Below are 17519 nucleotides of genomic sequence, written 5' to 3'. Positions count from 1 at the left end.
ATATTATGAACTTTGTCATCAAAATTAAATATACAACAAAAATGTGAAAATTGGCAATGAATATGGCACTTCAAAGATAAAAAACAATTTTTCATGTATTACGATATCAGAACGCCCGCAATGACTGATAGAAATGTCTCGCCGACATGGAGCACAAAACGCGTAGCAGAGATGCCTACCCCAAATTTTGAATTTCAGTATTCTTGAAAACATTTTTCAGTATTTTGGAATGACTTTCAGTAACATTATGCGCATTTCCATTATAAAGAGGTGTATATACCAATATGTTTAACATTTAAATTATTAAAAAGCACTGTTTTGTGTGAATTGAATAAACAAAACACGAGCAGCCATCTCAACTGAATTTCCACTCAACAAATTTCTAGAGCAGACAATACATCACATTTTTATAAATACAACAGTGTTCCCTGTTTGCAGACATTACGGTTGACTACCAATCATTGGTATTGAATGTAACTCCTCAAAAGTATTATATTATATTGCCTGGCAAAATGTTCTACCTGTTAACGGATTCTAATAAAATTAAAAAAAAAAAAAATTCTTATTTCATGCCAAAGAGAGTCCGACATCGTTATCTTAATGTCCCAATATATAAATCCTTCAGCATAATGCTTCAGAAGAGACACTGAATAAAATGGCGTTTATAATTGTATTTAAAACAGTGGAATGATCAATTTTTTGCCACAATCCCAACAACACTAATCATAAAATTCTGTTTTTGATCATACTACATGCACATTTGCACTTGCAACACTGAAAAGACTTTGAATTAAAGAAGTCCAGCCAGTGTTTGATATTTCAGTGAATAAAAATCAGACATGTAAAAAGAAACTGAATAAGTTTAACTCACATTTCATGGCACTAATCGGCAAGTTCAACTCCAAGCACAGGTCAACCGTCACCACTTCAGCACGGGTCACGTTCCGTGTCTTTTCATCCACAGATTTCGTAAAAAACTGCTGGATACCCCCAGATTTACTTTCCGCCTGACTCGCCATTTCAGTATACGCCATATGTTTTTTTTTTTTGTAGTTGACATGCCGCGTGCAGTCATCGCGACCACCATGAGTGATGTTAATGTCAGTTCTACACAGTTTGCAGTGCGCGTATCCATTGCCCTTTTGACTGGGTGTAATGCACGGCCATTCTACCGTATCGAAAATAGCGCGAACAAATGTGCGGAATCTGCGCATGTCACACACAGCATGTGCGGAATCTGCGCATGTCCCACACAGCATGTGTGGTTGTCGTAAAAATAAATAGCCGTGAATTGCGCATGGATTGAAAAAGTCGCTTGGACATTTAAAAACAACTCACTGGAATTTTTTAAGACTTAAAATAATTCCGTACAGAATAACACTGTTTGCCGTAACATCGTATTTACGTAACTTTTCCATACAAAATACGGCCAATCTGTACTAGTAGGCATCTCTGGTAGTGATCGCCCTTACTTGACTTAGAAATGAAGGGAAACTCCTCTTGGTACGAGTCCTTGAAGCGCTGGCCCTTCCCCTTAGCTATGCTTTCTTTAGAGATTAGTACTATGCTACATCTTCATAACCAGGGGCGATTCTAGCATCTGATCTTTGGGGGTGCTTAGCCCCCAGAGCTGACAGAGGCACCTGGCTTGAACGACAGTGTTTCCACGTTTATTCCGCATTTAGACTAGACTTAACTAGACAAGAAGACTAGACTAGACAAAACTAGACTTATGCAATGTTTTAACAGAAGCTGACCCAATAAACTATGATATCTACACATTTACAACCACTGACAAATATTTACGTTATATTTTTAACTAAACAAGACCTACTACTGCATTTGTAATGTTGGAGCTATTCATTTTGAACAGTGGTAATTGTTAATTAATGTGTTATTGTGTATTGTGTAATAGTGTGTATTATTATGATTTTACATTAATTTACATTAGTTTATATTTTTTGTTGATAAGCATGATAAGAATGATAAGCAAACGTAAACGCTATGTTACATTAAATAAAATTGACTAACCCACGGTGGTCTAGCACCGTAGCACTTGTACAGCTCTGCACAAAAGTATCTCGATATGGATGATAAATGTCGTTTTTATCATTCTGTTCATAGACCAGGGAACATCAATATTGCATTATGCATATTATTGTGTTGTGTTTAACAATTGTAACTCCAGTCCGTACCTTCACATCTCGCTATGCCAGTAATACTCAGGTGCTATTCGAGTTCCTCATCGGCGTGGAATCCAGTTAAAAAAAAACACCATGTCGTAGCAAGCACTCGTGCGGACAGGCAACCCAATCAGAGGGGACGCAAGGAGGAGAGGGATTTTACTGCTCATAGAACTATCACCTAACAGGTGAATTCAAGAACACACACACGCCCGCGCACACATTCACTGCGCAGTGCGCAAGGGCACTTATTTCTGAAAATTACATCCAAAAGCAGTGTTTTTGAGGGTGCTGAGCTAGGGGGTGCTGAGCTCGTTTTTGGGGGTGCTTGAGCACCCCCAAAAATAGGCTAAACACGCCCCTGTTCATAACAAAAGCTTGAAATGCCATGCTTTGTTCAGAAACTTCGTGAACAAAGGCCAGACGATAGCGTGCCATGGATGATCTAATAGCATCATTGATTGGCTGAGAGAACAAGCAATAGCCAATGAAATTTGGCGTAGTATCTGCCGCTTGGAACGAAGCGGTGTTTTATCAAATACGAATCCCACCGGTGATAGACTTTGAAAATGACCCATGAAAATTGGCAAAATCGTATTTTATTGTAGTAAATTCGTATTTTCGTAATCAAAACGACAAATCGTAATAAATACGATTTATTCGTAGCAGTTGGCAGTTATGAAGTTGTGTCCACTTGTTAGAGTTAACTTATTTATGTAGCATTCTCGATCTTGTAACGACAATTGTTTTGCATAATCTGACAGCTTATAATGCCGGTCTATGGGCAGCGCCATTGTTTCTGGGTCCAGGCTGAGCGCGCATCCTGGCAGAGCTCTTGCAGTCACGTGACCGGAAAGTACACAACCACCATCGTGTCGGTCAAAAACACCGCTGAATACTGCTGCACTCGTGTACAGAATGGATCAATTTCAACCGACGGACTACACGGCTCATTTTTCTAATGAACAGATAACTAGATATATGTCTAAAATAAACGATCTACAGATTTGTGACCCTTATGGCTTACCGGACGGAGTTTTCACGACCGGATTTTGAACTGCCAGCGGAATACCCGGACGTGTATGATTACCTCATCAACTTTCCCTCGCTGTTCAGTGGGGAAGCACTGCGTGCTTATAAATCTCTGGACAGTTATCTTTACAGAAATTCAGGATTTGTCAGCGACTCAGATGTGGCATCTTGTAAGCAAGAAAATGACCCTCACTGGATGGGTAAGTCACTTAAGTATTGAGTATAGCACTGACCAGCCGATTATAGAATAAGGTCATTCCAAATCGTCCGTCTTGTTTACATGGATCTGGCGTTGGAGAGGTAGAGGCTTGGCAGTGGAGGTTTGAGTAGCTGTTTTCTGAGCTTAGTCAACAGGCCGGCTCTGCAGCCTCGCTTTTGCTTCGGCTCCCGGCGCTGCCTCCTTCCCTTTGCTTCCGATAACAATCCACGGAGAACCCGCTGGTCTCGCAATCTGGTCTCGTCCGGAATGTTTTTTTTTTTCTCGTCTGGAATGTTGTGCATGCGATGGAAATCGCTACAAACTCTCATTTTCTGCTGGAAACCAATGTCCAGTAAGTCCATACGGTTGTAGTGGATACTGAAGTCTGGTACAGACGAACAACACGCAAAAATACACACAAAAAACATAAAAACCGTGCACAGGTAGGGAGAGCTTGTAGCCGCAGCCGTTGTAGTAGAATTGTATATAGTAGGGTTTTCCAGAAGAAAAGGTAGAAGTAGAAGGCGGAATATGGTGTTTGACCGACACGATGGCGTCTGTCACAATCTGGATCGGCTGTGACGTCACATGCAAGATCTCATGTGACACAGACATCATGTGACACTGCACACAAGTGGATCTTAATCAACTAATTACGTGACTTATGAAGTTAATTGGTTGGACCAGGTCTTATTTAGGGGTTTTATACGAAGAGAAGGTGAAGACCTATGCACACTACAGATTTCTGGGGTGGGGGGGGTTCATCTTAATTATTGTGTCACAGTAAAAATACAATTTTCACATTTAAAGTGGTAGGCATGTTGTTTAAATCCAAAGGTGCTAACCCCCCAAAAAATCAATTTTAATTACATCGCCACCTAGTGGGACGGCGAGGTATAGACCCCTTTCACTGACGTCACCCGAAACCGGAAGTAAACAGACCCTGCGCCATTTTGGAAGACCAACAAACTCGGGGGAAATAACGGCAGCGGTATGTGAACCCACGAGAATAAAGTGGAGTGGCAAACGACTTAAACAAACAAATCTGAGCTGTTTTATTTATCATTTATTGGCCCAACAGTAGACTTGAAAGAAACCTGTGTGAGACTTGGCAAAAAACTGTGGATATAATGGATAAGTCTGTGCATGATCTGCGGACACTTTGAGGTAAGCAAACGCAAGAAATTCAGATTTAAAACATGCTAAATTGGCCCCAAGTTTATAACTGGATGAGGAGCAAGCCTCCCAGACTTCTACAATTTAATAATAATAATAATAATAATAATAATAATAATTTAGGATGGTTTGGGGCTTGCTCTCCTTCCTATTATATAAATAAAGCATAGTTGTTGTGTAGGCATATATCATAAATACATATGTATAATTTGGATAAATTAACCTAAATTATGGATACCTTAATAGTAACAAAAAGTATTAATTTTTCAACTGAAAAGATATATTATTAAAAGATAAATATCAACAAGATTACCTTGGCCATAACTATGTGTAGGTTATTCTTAATAACAGCTGTAATATCACGAACCAAGCCACTAACAACATAATTGTAAGCCTGTAGCCCTTTGTAGGCCTTCAAGTCATCAGCAGTGTAGGCAGTGTTCGAACTACGGGGGTACTCGGGGGATCCGAGATCCCCTGAAACAGACATGAGATCCCTTGAAAACATGATTTGGGAAATGTTGGGGGGGTGTCTCTAAAATATTGGCAAAATGATGTTTATTGACATAGCAATCGTGTGTAACGGGAAGCATTTGCATATCCGAAGTGTTGTGATAAAATAAACCGATATGACAACGACTGCTGCTGCCAGGTTGGTTGTTGAGTAGCCTGACTTTTTTTTTTTTCTTGCGTGTGGTATCATTGTTGACGCGAGGTTGTTTTTTGAATATGCCAATGCGAACACGATTTCCCCTGATGAGTTATGACTTCAGATGCGATGCGTGTGTGGAGTCCGCGTGATCTGTGTGTAAGATAGGCTTCTCATGTGTTTGGAGATCCGCGCTCCGAGACAAGCGCAAGCACCCCCCACCCCACCCCAAAGGGGAAAAAAGGGACCCCCGAAAATATCGGCATAGTTCGAACACTGAGTGTAGGCACTGGGTGTAAACAACAAATAGTTTACAATGTCTGGGTAGCAAACAGATGGCAGAATTGGTGTCAGGTCCTCCTTATGTTTCCATTCTCCCTTGCCGCGAGTCTTATCATATGGGTCAAACCCATCAATCACAGCGAGTTTCTCCACATACCGTGCCCTTTCTGCAGCTGGTAATGTACTCACATAACCAGAATTATCATCCATCGTGTCACTTTATTCTCGCTCGTACTTTGTTTTATATTGTGAGTGTATGTACTTGGTCTCCCAATATGGCACCTAACAAAATCTCGTGGTGCGGTGACGTCATGCGGTAGCCCTCTATAGACCCTTCCCGCATGATGTCACCGCGCCGCGAGATTTCGGTAGTCGCCATATTGGAAGACCAAGTACACATCTATGCAAGTACATACATAAAACAAACTACACCTGAAATGTAGCCAGGGCCGGTTCTGCCCTAATCTGGACCCGGGTGCAACATCGCGCAAACCCCCCCCCCCCCCCCCCCCCCCCAAAAAAAAAAAAAAAACACACCAGTCTAAATCAGGACAACCAGTGTTCGAACTACGGGGGTACTCGGGGGATCCGAGATCCCCTGAAACAGACATGAGATCCCTTGAAAACATGATTTGGGAAATGTTGGATGGTCTCTAAAATATTGGCAAAATGATGTTTATTGACACAGCTATCGTGTGTAACGGGAAGCATTTGCATATCCGAAGTGTTGTGTTTACATCAAAGATAAAATAAACCGATATGACAACGACTGCTGCTGCCAGGTTGGTTGTTGAATAGCCTGACTGTTTTTTTTTGTTCTTGCGTGTGGTATCATTGTTGACGCGAGGTTGTTTTTTGAACATGCCAATGCGGACACGATTTCCCCTGATGAGTTATGATTTCAGATGCGATGGAGGTGTGGAGTCCGCGTGATGTGTGTAAGATGGGCTTCTCATGTGTTTAGAGATCCGCGCTCCGAGACAAGCGCAAGCACCCCCCAGGGAAAAAAAGGGACCCCCCCGAAAATATCGGCATAGTTCGAACACTGAGGACAACCATCACATAACTATAACTATAAACATTTTACATCAACTATTTTAACTAAATGGGCTATAATAAATAAGCCTGCAGGCAGCCATGGCGGGCTGCCTCAGAAAAGTAACCATTCAATGACACAACTGAAAGCCTGCAGCCACGGTGGGCTGCCTCAGAAAAGTAACCATTTGTCCTACCTTAACTCGTTTTGCTTTTTCTGCCTCCTTTTTTGTATTTTCGACCCTGCGTTTATTTTCTTTCCTTTTCTGAAAACCCGATTTGTGTCCAGACATTTTGTTCTGCTATTTTTTGTTCTGCTATTTTGTTCTACTGTCTCCTGGCAGAAAGCTCCTTGGTTTGCTTGTGTCTCAATCACAGCTGGTATTCTGTAGAAAGACTTCTTTTCACCTTTCCCATCAGCTTTGTTGGAACACCCTAATAGAGCCCTGCACTCCCACGGGAGTCCTGCGGGACCCGCCGCAAAGCAGTGCGGCGCGGGACAAATTTTGAAAGCTCATTGCGGGCGCGGAAGTGCACATATGCGCACGCGGGCGGGAGCGGGAGTGCACATATGCGGCGCAGGCGGGAGCCATGATAAGCTGCAGTCCCGCTAACTAAAAACGTGTTTGAAATAAAATGTATAAATTATTAATTTATGTCTATCATATATAATTTGTGCTGGATATTTTATTTGGCATTAATAAAAACATTTTTAAGATGCCTAAATTCACAGAGAGAGTCAGATTGCCAGATTGAGTGAGGAATGGCATCTTAAATTTGCCATTGATCACCCTAATGGGAAATCCTTTGATCACTCTAATGACTCGCAGTTCACACCCAGCCTCCAGTGATCCACACTAACATGATGCCTCAATGACACCTTAGATGAGCTGGTCATCAGAATTATGATTCTGATTCAGGAGAGGATAAATATCTCTCGTTCGTTTCTTGATTCTTTTCCTCTTCCGTGCTTGAGATCTCCGATCATGGCAGAAGAGCAGAGCTCCTTTATTGAATCTCACAGTGCTTCAAAAGTAAGTGCTGCTTTAAAAAGAGGTACATTTACTGTTAAAAAGTCAAGAGTCCTGAAATCGGACATTTGGAAGTCGTTCTCACTCGTGTACGACGCGGATGGAAATCAGCTGCCCTTTGCTTGCTGTGATAAGTAGGCTAGGACTGTGTTTTGTTATAACATTTATATATGCTATGCTTATAGGGTATTCTATAGGATATTCTAGTTAGAAATGCTTAACAAATGTAAACTGGGTTAGCCTAATGTTTTGTATGGCTGAACAATAAATATACCAAATTTCCACTTGGAATTATGTGCTCGCCTGTCTATTATTATTATTATTATTATTAGTGCTGTAAAAAATGTCGCGTTATCGCGTTAACTTGACTCAATTTTAACGGCGATATTTTTTTTATCGCAAGATTAACGCTCTGTGACATGATGTAGGTTTTTCATAAGCTTTTGAAACTAGTAGAGATGGGATTTGTTACGTTTGAAAACGTGTAGTGAATAAAATGAAGCACACGGAACACAGCGGGTGAAGTTTAACTCCTCGTGTTTACTTACTAGAACCCCGAACCCTGGGCAAGACCCAAGCAACGGAACACAACATACTCAGACATAACACAATGCTTTAAGCATAATCGAACTGGCCTGAACTGGACATAACATTTCCCCCCCCTCCTACTGAATTTCAAGCATGAAATGTAGATTCAAAGTTCAGAGTCCTCCAAGTATGCAGGACGGGCTCGAGTGCGGACGGGCCGCGGGGAGGCACGAAACTGTGAGTGGGTGGTCTCAGATGGGCTAGTACTAGTACCCATTGTCGGTGGCAGGTTGATAGGTGTATCTGTGATTTCCTCAGGGGCTATCTGAGGTGCCTGCTCAGGGGCTGAAGTATAGTGGCTAGCTGGGGGAATAACATGTGGTGTCACAGGTGGTGTGAGCTTTGGAGGTGCCACTCTGCGGAGACGACTTGCATGCCAACGGCTGCCATCACTGAGCAGGAAAGTGGCTGGGCCTAGCTGGCGAGTAACTTGGAGAGGGGCTGACCAATATGAGGCCAGTTTGTTGCCCCTGTGGGGCCTGCAGACCCTAACCCACTCCATGGGCTTGATGTCAGGGGCCTTGGCACGTGCTGAGTGGTCAAATGCCTGCTTCATGCGGCTCTGCTGGCGAGTGACAGAGGCCTTGACCCTGGGTGGCGGCCTCCGGGACGATTCAGGGCTCAGTCTGTCCAGGGGGAGGCGAAGCTCACGGCTGAGCATGAGGAGTGCTGGGGAGACCCCTGTTGTAGAGTGTTGGGTGGCCCTGTAATGGAGTAGTGTGTGACGTAGGGCCTGTGGAAAGGCCCAGCCCTGGACCAGGTGTGCCCTGATGCTGTTCTTCAGTGATTGGTGAAAGCGTTCAACCCCCCCGTTAGCTTGGGGGTGGTAGTACGCTGTGCGGATGTGGCGGATACCCTTAGCTTTGAGGTATGTGGTGAACTTGGATGAGGTCAACTGTGGGCCATTGTCGGTTGTAATAGTGTTTGGTAGACCCCAGCGGGCAAAGAGAGAGTCCAGGAAGTCGATTATAACTTGCGAGGTCACTAAGCCAGTGGTGATGAGCTCGGGCCATTTTGAGTGAAGGTCATATGCAACGACCAGGAAGCGTTGGTGGTGGGGTACACCCTGTATTTCTCCACAAATGTCCAGCTGTAGATGATCCCAGGGCTGAGTTGGCCAGGCTAGTGGTTGCAGGGGTGGGGGCGGCTGGTGACCTGTCTTGCCACTTAGAAGGCAGGCTGAGCAGTCCTTTACTAGGGCCTCGATTTCTTTGTCTATCCCAGGCCACCAGACCAGATCTCTGCAGCGCTGCTTCAGCTTTACAATACCCAGGTGGCCCTCATGAGCCATGGTTAGAACACGTGCACGCAGGGCAGTAGGGATGACGGTGCAGAGGCCACGTGCCACACAAGTCTCATTCCAACAGGACAGCTCCTGCTTTACCCTGGAGAATGGAGCCAGCTCGTCGGGCACCTTGTGAGGCCAGCCATTCTGGATGTAGTCGCGAAGCTGGGAGAGGACAGGGTCAAGCTCGGATGCCTCTTTTAGCTCTTGCAGCGATACTGTGGTCTGTAATGGGGTGTGTAACATCTGGACCATGTCCTGTTCAGCATGCTCTGAGTCAGTATGCGTGTGTGTGACAGGGTGTGGTGAGACGGAGCGCGACAGCAGGTCAGCCACCACATTATCTCGGCCAGGGGTGAACTTCAGGTCGAAGTTATATTGGTGCAGGCGGTCGGCCCAGCGGTGTAGCCTTAGTGGTCTGTGGCCTGTCTCAGACGTCGAGAGTAAAGCAGTTAAAGCTCGATGGTCCGTTCTCAGGGTGAAAGCACGGCCGTAGAGGTACAGGTGCCACCTCTCGCAGGCCCAGATGCAGGCTAATGCTTCGCGCTCACCTACGGAGTACCGCTGCTCAGTAGGGCTAAGTGCCCGTGAGGCAAAGGCGATCGGCTTCTCCACACCTGCTTGCACCTGTGACAGTACTGCTCCGATGGCTGTAGCCGACGCATCACATGTGACAAAGGTTGGGCTGGCAATGTCGAAGTGGGCTAGCACTGGAGTTGTTGTGAGCTGAGTTTTGAGTGTGTGCACGGCATCAGAGCACTCCGGTGACCACACCCACGGCTCCTCCCTACGCAGCAGTTGTCGCAGTGGAGCAGTAATAGCAGAGTAGTGAGGGAGAAACTTCAAGTAGTAGCCCGTCATCCCCAAAAAGGAGGCAAGCTGCACAGCTGAGGTGGGCTCTGGGATGGCCAGAATCGCTTCCACGTTCGAGTGAAGTGGGGAGATGCCTTTTGCTGACACCTGAAAACCCACATACTCAATAACTGGTGCAGAGAAGACGCACTTTTCAGTGTTGATGGTAAGTGTGTGTTTGCTGAGGGCTGCAAAGACTCGGTGGAGGCGGTCGTCATGGCTCTCAGGGGTGGCCCCATGAACCACAACATCATCTAGGTAAATGGCCACGCCTGGTATGCCAGCCAAGACAGTTGCCATGATCTTTTGGAAACAGCTGGGGGCGGAGCTCATCCCGAAGGGCATGCGGGTGTAGCGGAACACCCCAACATGAGACACAAAGGTTGTCAGGTTCCTGCTGCTGGGGTGGAGGGGCACCTGCAGGTAGCTTTGCTTGAGGTCAAGTTTGGAGAACACTGTTGAGCCATGAAACTGAGCAGTGAGCTCCTCTGCAGTTGGAAGGGGAAACTTATCTGGGATAATTGCCTTGTTCACTGCACGCAGATCGACACACACACGTAGGCCCCCAGACTTCTTCTTTGCCACCGCCAGGTTTGAGATCCAGGGCGATGCATTCACAGCTTCGATGACGCCATCATCCAGCATCTGCTTGAGCTCAGTGGTGACATCATCACGGAGAGCCAGAGGGATGCGGCGGAGGGGTTGTATGACTGGTTTGATGTCGGGGTTCAACAGAGGCTGGTGGGCAAACGTGGTGAGGCAGCCCAAGCCCTCGAACAGTAGTGGCCACTTTTGCTGCCATGAAGTGGTGACAGCCAGAATTGCAGTTCCCTTTGTGTCCACCAGGGAGAATCCCAGCGCTGAGAAGAGGTCCAGACCCATCAGGTTGGCTCCACGACGGGAAACTTGGAAGAGGAAACTGGATACGACCTTATTGCCATACCCCACAGCCAGTTTAATGGACCCCACTAGATCAATTTTTGCATCCCCATAAGCTGACAGGGAGGTAGTTGGTGCAGACAGGGGCAGTGCACTAAAGAAAGAGTTGTATGTGTGCATGTTCAGGAGAGACACGCTTGCACCAGTGTCCACGAGCAGTGGGATACACACATCATTTAACTGCACAGAGCATGTTTTGAATGAAGTTGGCTGTGAGTTGACATTGTGAATGACAGTGGGGGCACGTGACGTGGCTTGGTCTGACACTGGAGCAGAGCGGCATACAGTGGCAAAGTGATTATGTTTACCACAATTTCGGCAGATTTGGCCACGAGCGGGACAATTTTGGGCTCTAGACTGGTGAGAGGACGAGCCACAGTTATTACACGGCTGTGGAGGAGGAGGAGGCTGTGGAGGCGGCTGTGGACGTGGCCGCGGGCGAGATTGACGTCGAAGCATTTGGATTGCAGGAGAGTCGGCTGCCTCCTGGCTAGCCTCCAGTGACGGAACGGGCATGGGTGAAGGAGCGGGGGGCGTCTGCGATTGCTTGTGGGTTTGACAAAGCTGATGTGTATGCGGCTGCACTCTCTATTTGTAAGGCAACAGTCATGGCTTTCGTAAGTATTAAATCATCAGCTTCCAGCAGGAGAGTTTCACGCACTTTTGCATTGTTTGTATGCTCAATTAGCTGATCGCGGATCATCTCATCCTGCAGTGCACCGAATTTGCATGAGCTGGCCAATGCACGCAAGTTTGCTACATACTGATGTACAGGCTCACCAGACAACTGATGTCTTTGACGAAACAGAAATCGACGCAAAAGGGCGCTCTGTGGGGCAGCATAGTGGGCATTCAGAAGTTCCAGTGCTTTTTTGTAATCACTAACGGTACCTGACTCGAGTGCTCCAAGCACACGCTGACCTTCGGCTCCCAGGCAATGCTGCAGCAGCGCTTTCTTACGTGCGGCAGGCACATCGGTCAGTCCCACTGCTAGGAGGAAGGTTTCAAATGACTGAATCCAGCGGGTCCAAGGAATTGGTGGCTCACCCGGCAGTGCGAGGAACGGTGCGGGTGGTGGTAGGTTTATGTCAGCCATCCTCGTCGCCAATGTTACGTTTGAAAACGTGTAGTGAATAAAATGAAGCACACGGAACACAGCGGGTGAAGTTTAACTCCTCGTGTTTACTTACTAGAACCCCGAACCCTGGGCAAGACCCAAGCAACGGAACACAACATACTCAGACATAACACAATGCTTTAAGCATAATCGAACTGGCCTGAACTGGACATAACAGGATTTATGGCTCTTTGATGGGATCCGCATCTTTGTGATCCATTCTTTGAAAAGAGCCGTTCAAAAGACTGGCTCATTTGGCTCTTTTTAAATATTTATTCAGTTTTAAGAAGACAGCGTCTGTAAACTCAATGCTATCCCAGAAATCCTTCCTGTAATATGCAAATTTGGCCGCCTCTGATTGGACAGCACGACGCATCAACAGGCAGAAAAAGTGTAAAAGTACGAAATGTGTTAAGTGAGATGAAACAGTAAAGATCAGACTCGATGCAATATTTATCAACAAACAACTTAAAGTTAATATAATAGTGTACTTTATATTATAATCAAGCATGTCAAGCCTACCGTCACTGTGTAACCTGTCTCTCTGATAGAGCTGTAGACTAACTCAAGCAGGAAATCACTTCACTGACTAAAGTGGAAGAAGAGTGAAGTTCACTTCTCTTGTTAGCTCTGCTTTGCAATAAAAAAAAAAAAACAACACTCTTGGTACGAAGCAAGCCCATTCACTTTTTTATGCTGATCAGAGAATTGCAATGGTTTCTCATGTGATAAAAATGTGTGATTCGCGATTAAATATTTTAATCGCTTGACAGCACTAATTATTATTATTATTATTATTAGAGACACTACATGCTGAATTCAGAAACAAGGTAAATAATGAATGTGAGCTGTAGATATTTATGCTCAAATCCATCTAAGTAGGGGGCGGGGCACCATCACGCTGTGTCAAGACAAGAACTTTCCTGAGAAATAACGCGAACGTCTGCATCATGCGGGATTTGCGGGCGGGAGCGGGACAAAATATGGCAGGAGCGGGACTCATCTCATCTCATTATCTCTAGCTGCTTTATCCTTCTACAGGGTCGCAGGCAAGCTGGAGCCTATCCCAGCTGACTACGGGCGAAAGGCGGGGTACACCCTGGACAAGTCGCCAGGTCATCACAGGGCTAGGAGCGGGACTGAAAATCATAATTTTTTTGTGGGCGGGAGCGGGACTGAAAATCATAATTCTTTGCGGGCGCGGGCGGGAGCGTGACTGCACAATGCGGGCGGGAGCGGGACTGAAAAATCCGACCCGCGCAGACCTCTACACCCTAACACAGCACAAAAGTTTACCATTGTAGGTTTATGATGAATCAAGTGCCTCGTGGGTTTAAATTCCGCGCGCTGCCGTTATTTCCCCCTAATCACAAGTTTGTTGGTCTTCCAATATGGCGCAGGGTTTGTTTACTTCCGGTTTCCGGTGACGTCAGTGGGAAGGGTCTATAGTGATCACCCTGTCTCTGTGTGTGTGTGTCCCCCACCCCAGATTTTCGCTCATAGCTCAGCAACGACTGGACGGATTAACATGAAATTTGTTGGGCTGGCGTATCATGATCACAGGAACCCATTCAATGAATTATGTTATGGTGCGAAGAAAAAGAGTACTTTCACATATATATTTTCCGAACAATTATGCTTTATGAGAAAATAATGAACCATGATTTGTACAGATTTGTTTAATAATACGAGCGCCGCACTGCCTGTCTTTAATGATGCCCTTGAAAATTGATAAAGCAATGTATCGTAACCCAACAGGAATTATATTCAGTTGGAGTAATGGAGGAAACAAATAACCGTGCATGAATATAAGCTGAATGATCCTCCCTCCCCCAGACAAGAGGAAATCATCGTTATGCTGCGGGGCCGGGGTCTACGATCTCTGATAACCTCGTACAGGATTTGATTTTTTTTTTTTTGATGATCGATAACGAATAAGAAGGAGAAAATCAAAAGAAAAGCTTACAGCATCCAGCAAATTCCCCTCCAAGTACCTAAACGATTGTCAGCCGTCCAGTGGTTGAGCAATGCTGAGCAGAGCTGAGCAGCGATCAGCCAATGGTTGAGCAATGCTGAGCAGAGCTGAGCGCTCAACAGACCAATCATTGAGCGAGGATCGGAAAATATTCACGACGTCACTGCTCGGCGCTGTTGAGCTGCGTTATGAAAATACTGGCGGCCATCTTTAACTACTCCGGGGTCGGCGTTATTGATGACCGATCGGACTGTTGTTTTTTTTTACTCTCAGGTAAGTTTGGTATAATTATGTGCTAAGTAATGAATGAAACTCGATATATTTTTGAATAGTTTCCCTGATATTCAAGGTTTTACATGATATCTCGTTAGTGCCATACTGACACTAATTTTCTGTCACCAAGTGGCTAGGCTAATAGCTGCTAGGTCGATCTCTCTGAAATGCGTTTAAAATGCGACCAGACTATTGATTTTACATGTTGAGACCTTGAAGAATGTACTACTACTGTGTGGACTCCAAATGTAAAGCTTAAATATGCTTTCGATGCGTTAGAATATCAACCGCGATTAGCATGCTAAATGCATTGAAAATGAATGAATGAATGAATGAATGAATGAGCTACCAATCGCCGCTGTAATTAACGTTACCTGACGATCCCTGGAAATACTTCAAAAACGTGATCAGACACACTAGCTCACTTCTTAAGACCATAGAGATGGTGTTACAACAGTGTGGAGTTGAAATTCGATGTGGAAATATGCTTTAGAAGTGTAAACATGTCAACTGCGATTTGCATGCTAAAAACAGTGATGAATGAATGGGCTGTTTTTGGTTACTACTTTTATGAGGGCTGCAGGGTCTCTAAAAATGTATTTAAGCCGTCATCTGCTTTTAGTTTTACTCATTTATGTTTTACTGTACCAGATGAAACATGGAGAAGCCTAGACATCGGTGCAGTGTGCGACAAGACTTTCACTGAAAAGTCCAACCTGAGGAGGCATCTGAAGATCCATGCCGTCGCCAGGGAGACCTTTGACTGTGATGTCTGCAGGAAGAACCTGACCACCAAATCATCGCTGGCCAAATCATCGCCCACTCCCATTCTGCCAGGGCCTGCTGCATCCACCCACTTCCAGCCAAAGCCTGCTGCGCCCACCTGTGGACCACCCCCTGTGTCGGCAGCACCCATACTGCTGGTTCTCCCCGCACAGCCACAGGCTCCCTCCGTCCTGTTTCGTGGGCCATCGTGCAGCCAGAGCTTTGTACCTCCTGCACCAACAGTCAAGGCATTCATGCTGAACAAGTCCTCGCGGCCATGTGGGGCTTGCCACATGCCTAATTGTGGTGGACAGCGGAAGAGGTACACACCTTCCAAGGACAAAGTGGCTGGAAGCACCCAGAAGATATTTTCCTACTGTCCATCCACTAGGAAATCCACCACCTCTGGGTTTGACAATGTGGTAAACACTTTAAATGTGTGGTGGATTCGGAGTTGGACAAGAGGAGAACTGTGTAAATAACTGGCTACAATGGACCGGAAGAGCCATGAATGTGAGGTGTGCAACAAAAGGTTTACAGAGAAGTCCAACCTCACACGCCACATGAAGCTTCATGACCCCAAGGAGCATGCCTGTGATGAATGTGGGAAGAGCTTCTCCACCAAGCCCCAGCTCAACATGCATCAGAAGCAGCACCAGTACCCCTGCATCCCCATGTACAAGCAGGGAGAGGCCCGGATGCTGTGTTCGGCTGCTGCCAAGGCTGTGGCAGATGCCGCTAACAAGGAGGTGGACCCGACCTGGCTGGATGCAGATAAAGCGGATGCTGCTGCCAGAAAGGCTGGAGGGGACATGTGGAGAGGCCAGCTGATCATCACCTTTGGGAAGTACACCGGGCAGTCATTCAGGTGGCTGCTGGAGAATGATGTTGGGTGGGTGGCGTGGCTTCTCTCCGAATTCATTCACCATGGCAAAGTCAATGACCAGATGAAGTGACAGAAGGAGGACCTGCTAGAATATGTAAAAGGCTTCCCCTCGGTCACCATTCTTGTTGAGAAGAAGTTGGAGGTAAAAGTTAGCTAGGTTATAATTTCCACACTTGAGTGATAATCGGCACTATGTAAAAACCATGTATGCATCTAACCGTTATGTTTATTTATTTATTTTGCAGGAAAAGAAACGAGCATCTGCTTCATCCATGTCCCAGTATGGCTCCAATTATGCCAGTGATACTGAGTTATTGGCTGTTGCAGGTAATATTATGCTAACATAGACGAAAACTAAATGACCATTGTATCCTTTCAAGAGCTAAGAGTTTTTCTTTACTACTGGTAAGTAGGTAAGTAGGTGCAGAGCTTACCTCCGCTTTTCACCACGCTTTCTGCCAGCAACATGGTGAGGCTGCTCGTACTGCACCTGAGGTCTCTCTGGTGGTGGCAGTGACGGCGGCAGGGCAGGAGCTTCAGGCAGCAGTTGCTCTGACAGCACAGTCTGGTGGGGCTTGGCTTTGGGCATTACCGTTGCCCTGTAGTTGGCCTTCTTCTCCTCTTTTGCAATAAAGGTGGAGAGGGATTTGTTGTTAATGTTGGGCAGAGGGATGGAGAGCTTGCAGAGGATGGGATCATCTGCCACTCGGTCCGCGATCCTCTTGTACTGCCCCTTGATGCATGCTGCTACCTTGCTGGGGGAGGTCAGGTGATTGGCTGGTGGCGAGTTCTTCAACATCTTAATGAGGAGGCAGAGCGCACGGCTTTCCTCACTCACCTGTGCAGCCTGAGGGTACCTCATCCATCCAAACTTGGTCTTCTGGGCCGCTCTGCTCTCAGGGGTGTCGGGCCCAAGGCACCGGCCGAACAGTGTGTAGCCCCACCTGGACTCATACTTCTTGATGAAGCTGGCAGCGGTCCTGTCGTGCTCATGAAGGGAGCTGGCAGCGGTGACTATCTTCTGACGCAGGTCGGCAGGCACCAGGTGGTGGTGGTCACTCTCGTCAGCCAGTTGCTGGAGCAGCAGGGCCAGTGCCTCCACTTCCTCTATTCCTGGCAGATGCCTCCGACCCATCAGCACATCCTGTAGTGCAGGACTTGCCGCCTGCTCTGCCTGCGTTAGTACGGCGTGCGTCTTGCAGACAAGGTTGATGGAGTCATCCTCTGCAGACACGTCGACACCCTCGTCCAT

At 46.2% G+C, this 17519-nt stretch overlaps 1 protein-coding gene across 1 annotated transcript in view; it reads right to left on the bottom strand.

The window, feature by feature from the left end:
• The window catches only part of LOC132868641 (uncharacterized), a 23031-nt gene extending 5512 nt beyond the window's left edge, over positions 1 to 17519 (bottom strand). Inside the window, exon 1 of the mRNA XM_060901683.1 lies at positions 16702 to 17519. Coding sequence (XP_060757666.1) covers positions 16702 to 17519 — 818 coding nt within the window. The remainder of the gene's footprint in view (positions 1 to 16701) is intronic.

This window comes from Neoarius graeffei, chromosome 20 (assembly GCF_027579695.1).
Source record: "Neoarius graeffei isolate fNeoGra1 chromosome 20, fNeoGra1.pri, whole genome shotgun sequence".
Classification (NCBI taxonomy): Eukaryota; Metazoa; Chordata; class Actinopteri; order Siluriformes; family Ariidae; genus Neoarius; species Neoarius graeffei.
The sequence above is the reverse complement of the archived record's forward strand: the minus strand, read 5'-3'. Positions and strand labels throughout refer to the sequence as shown.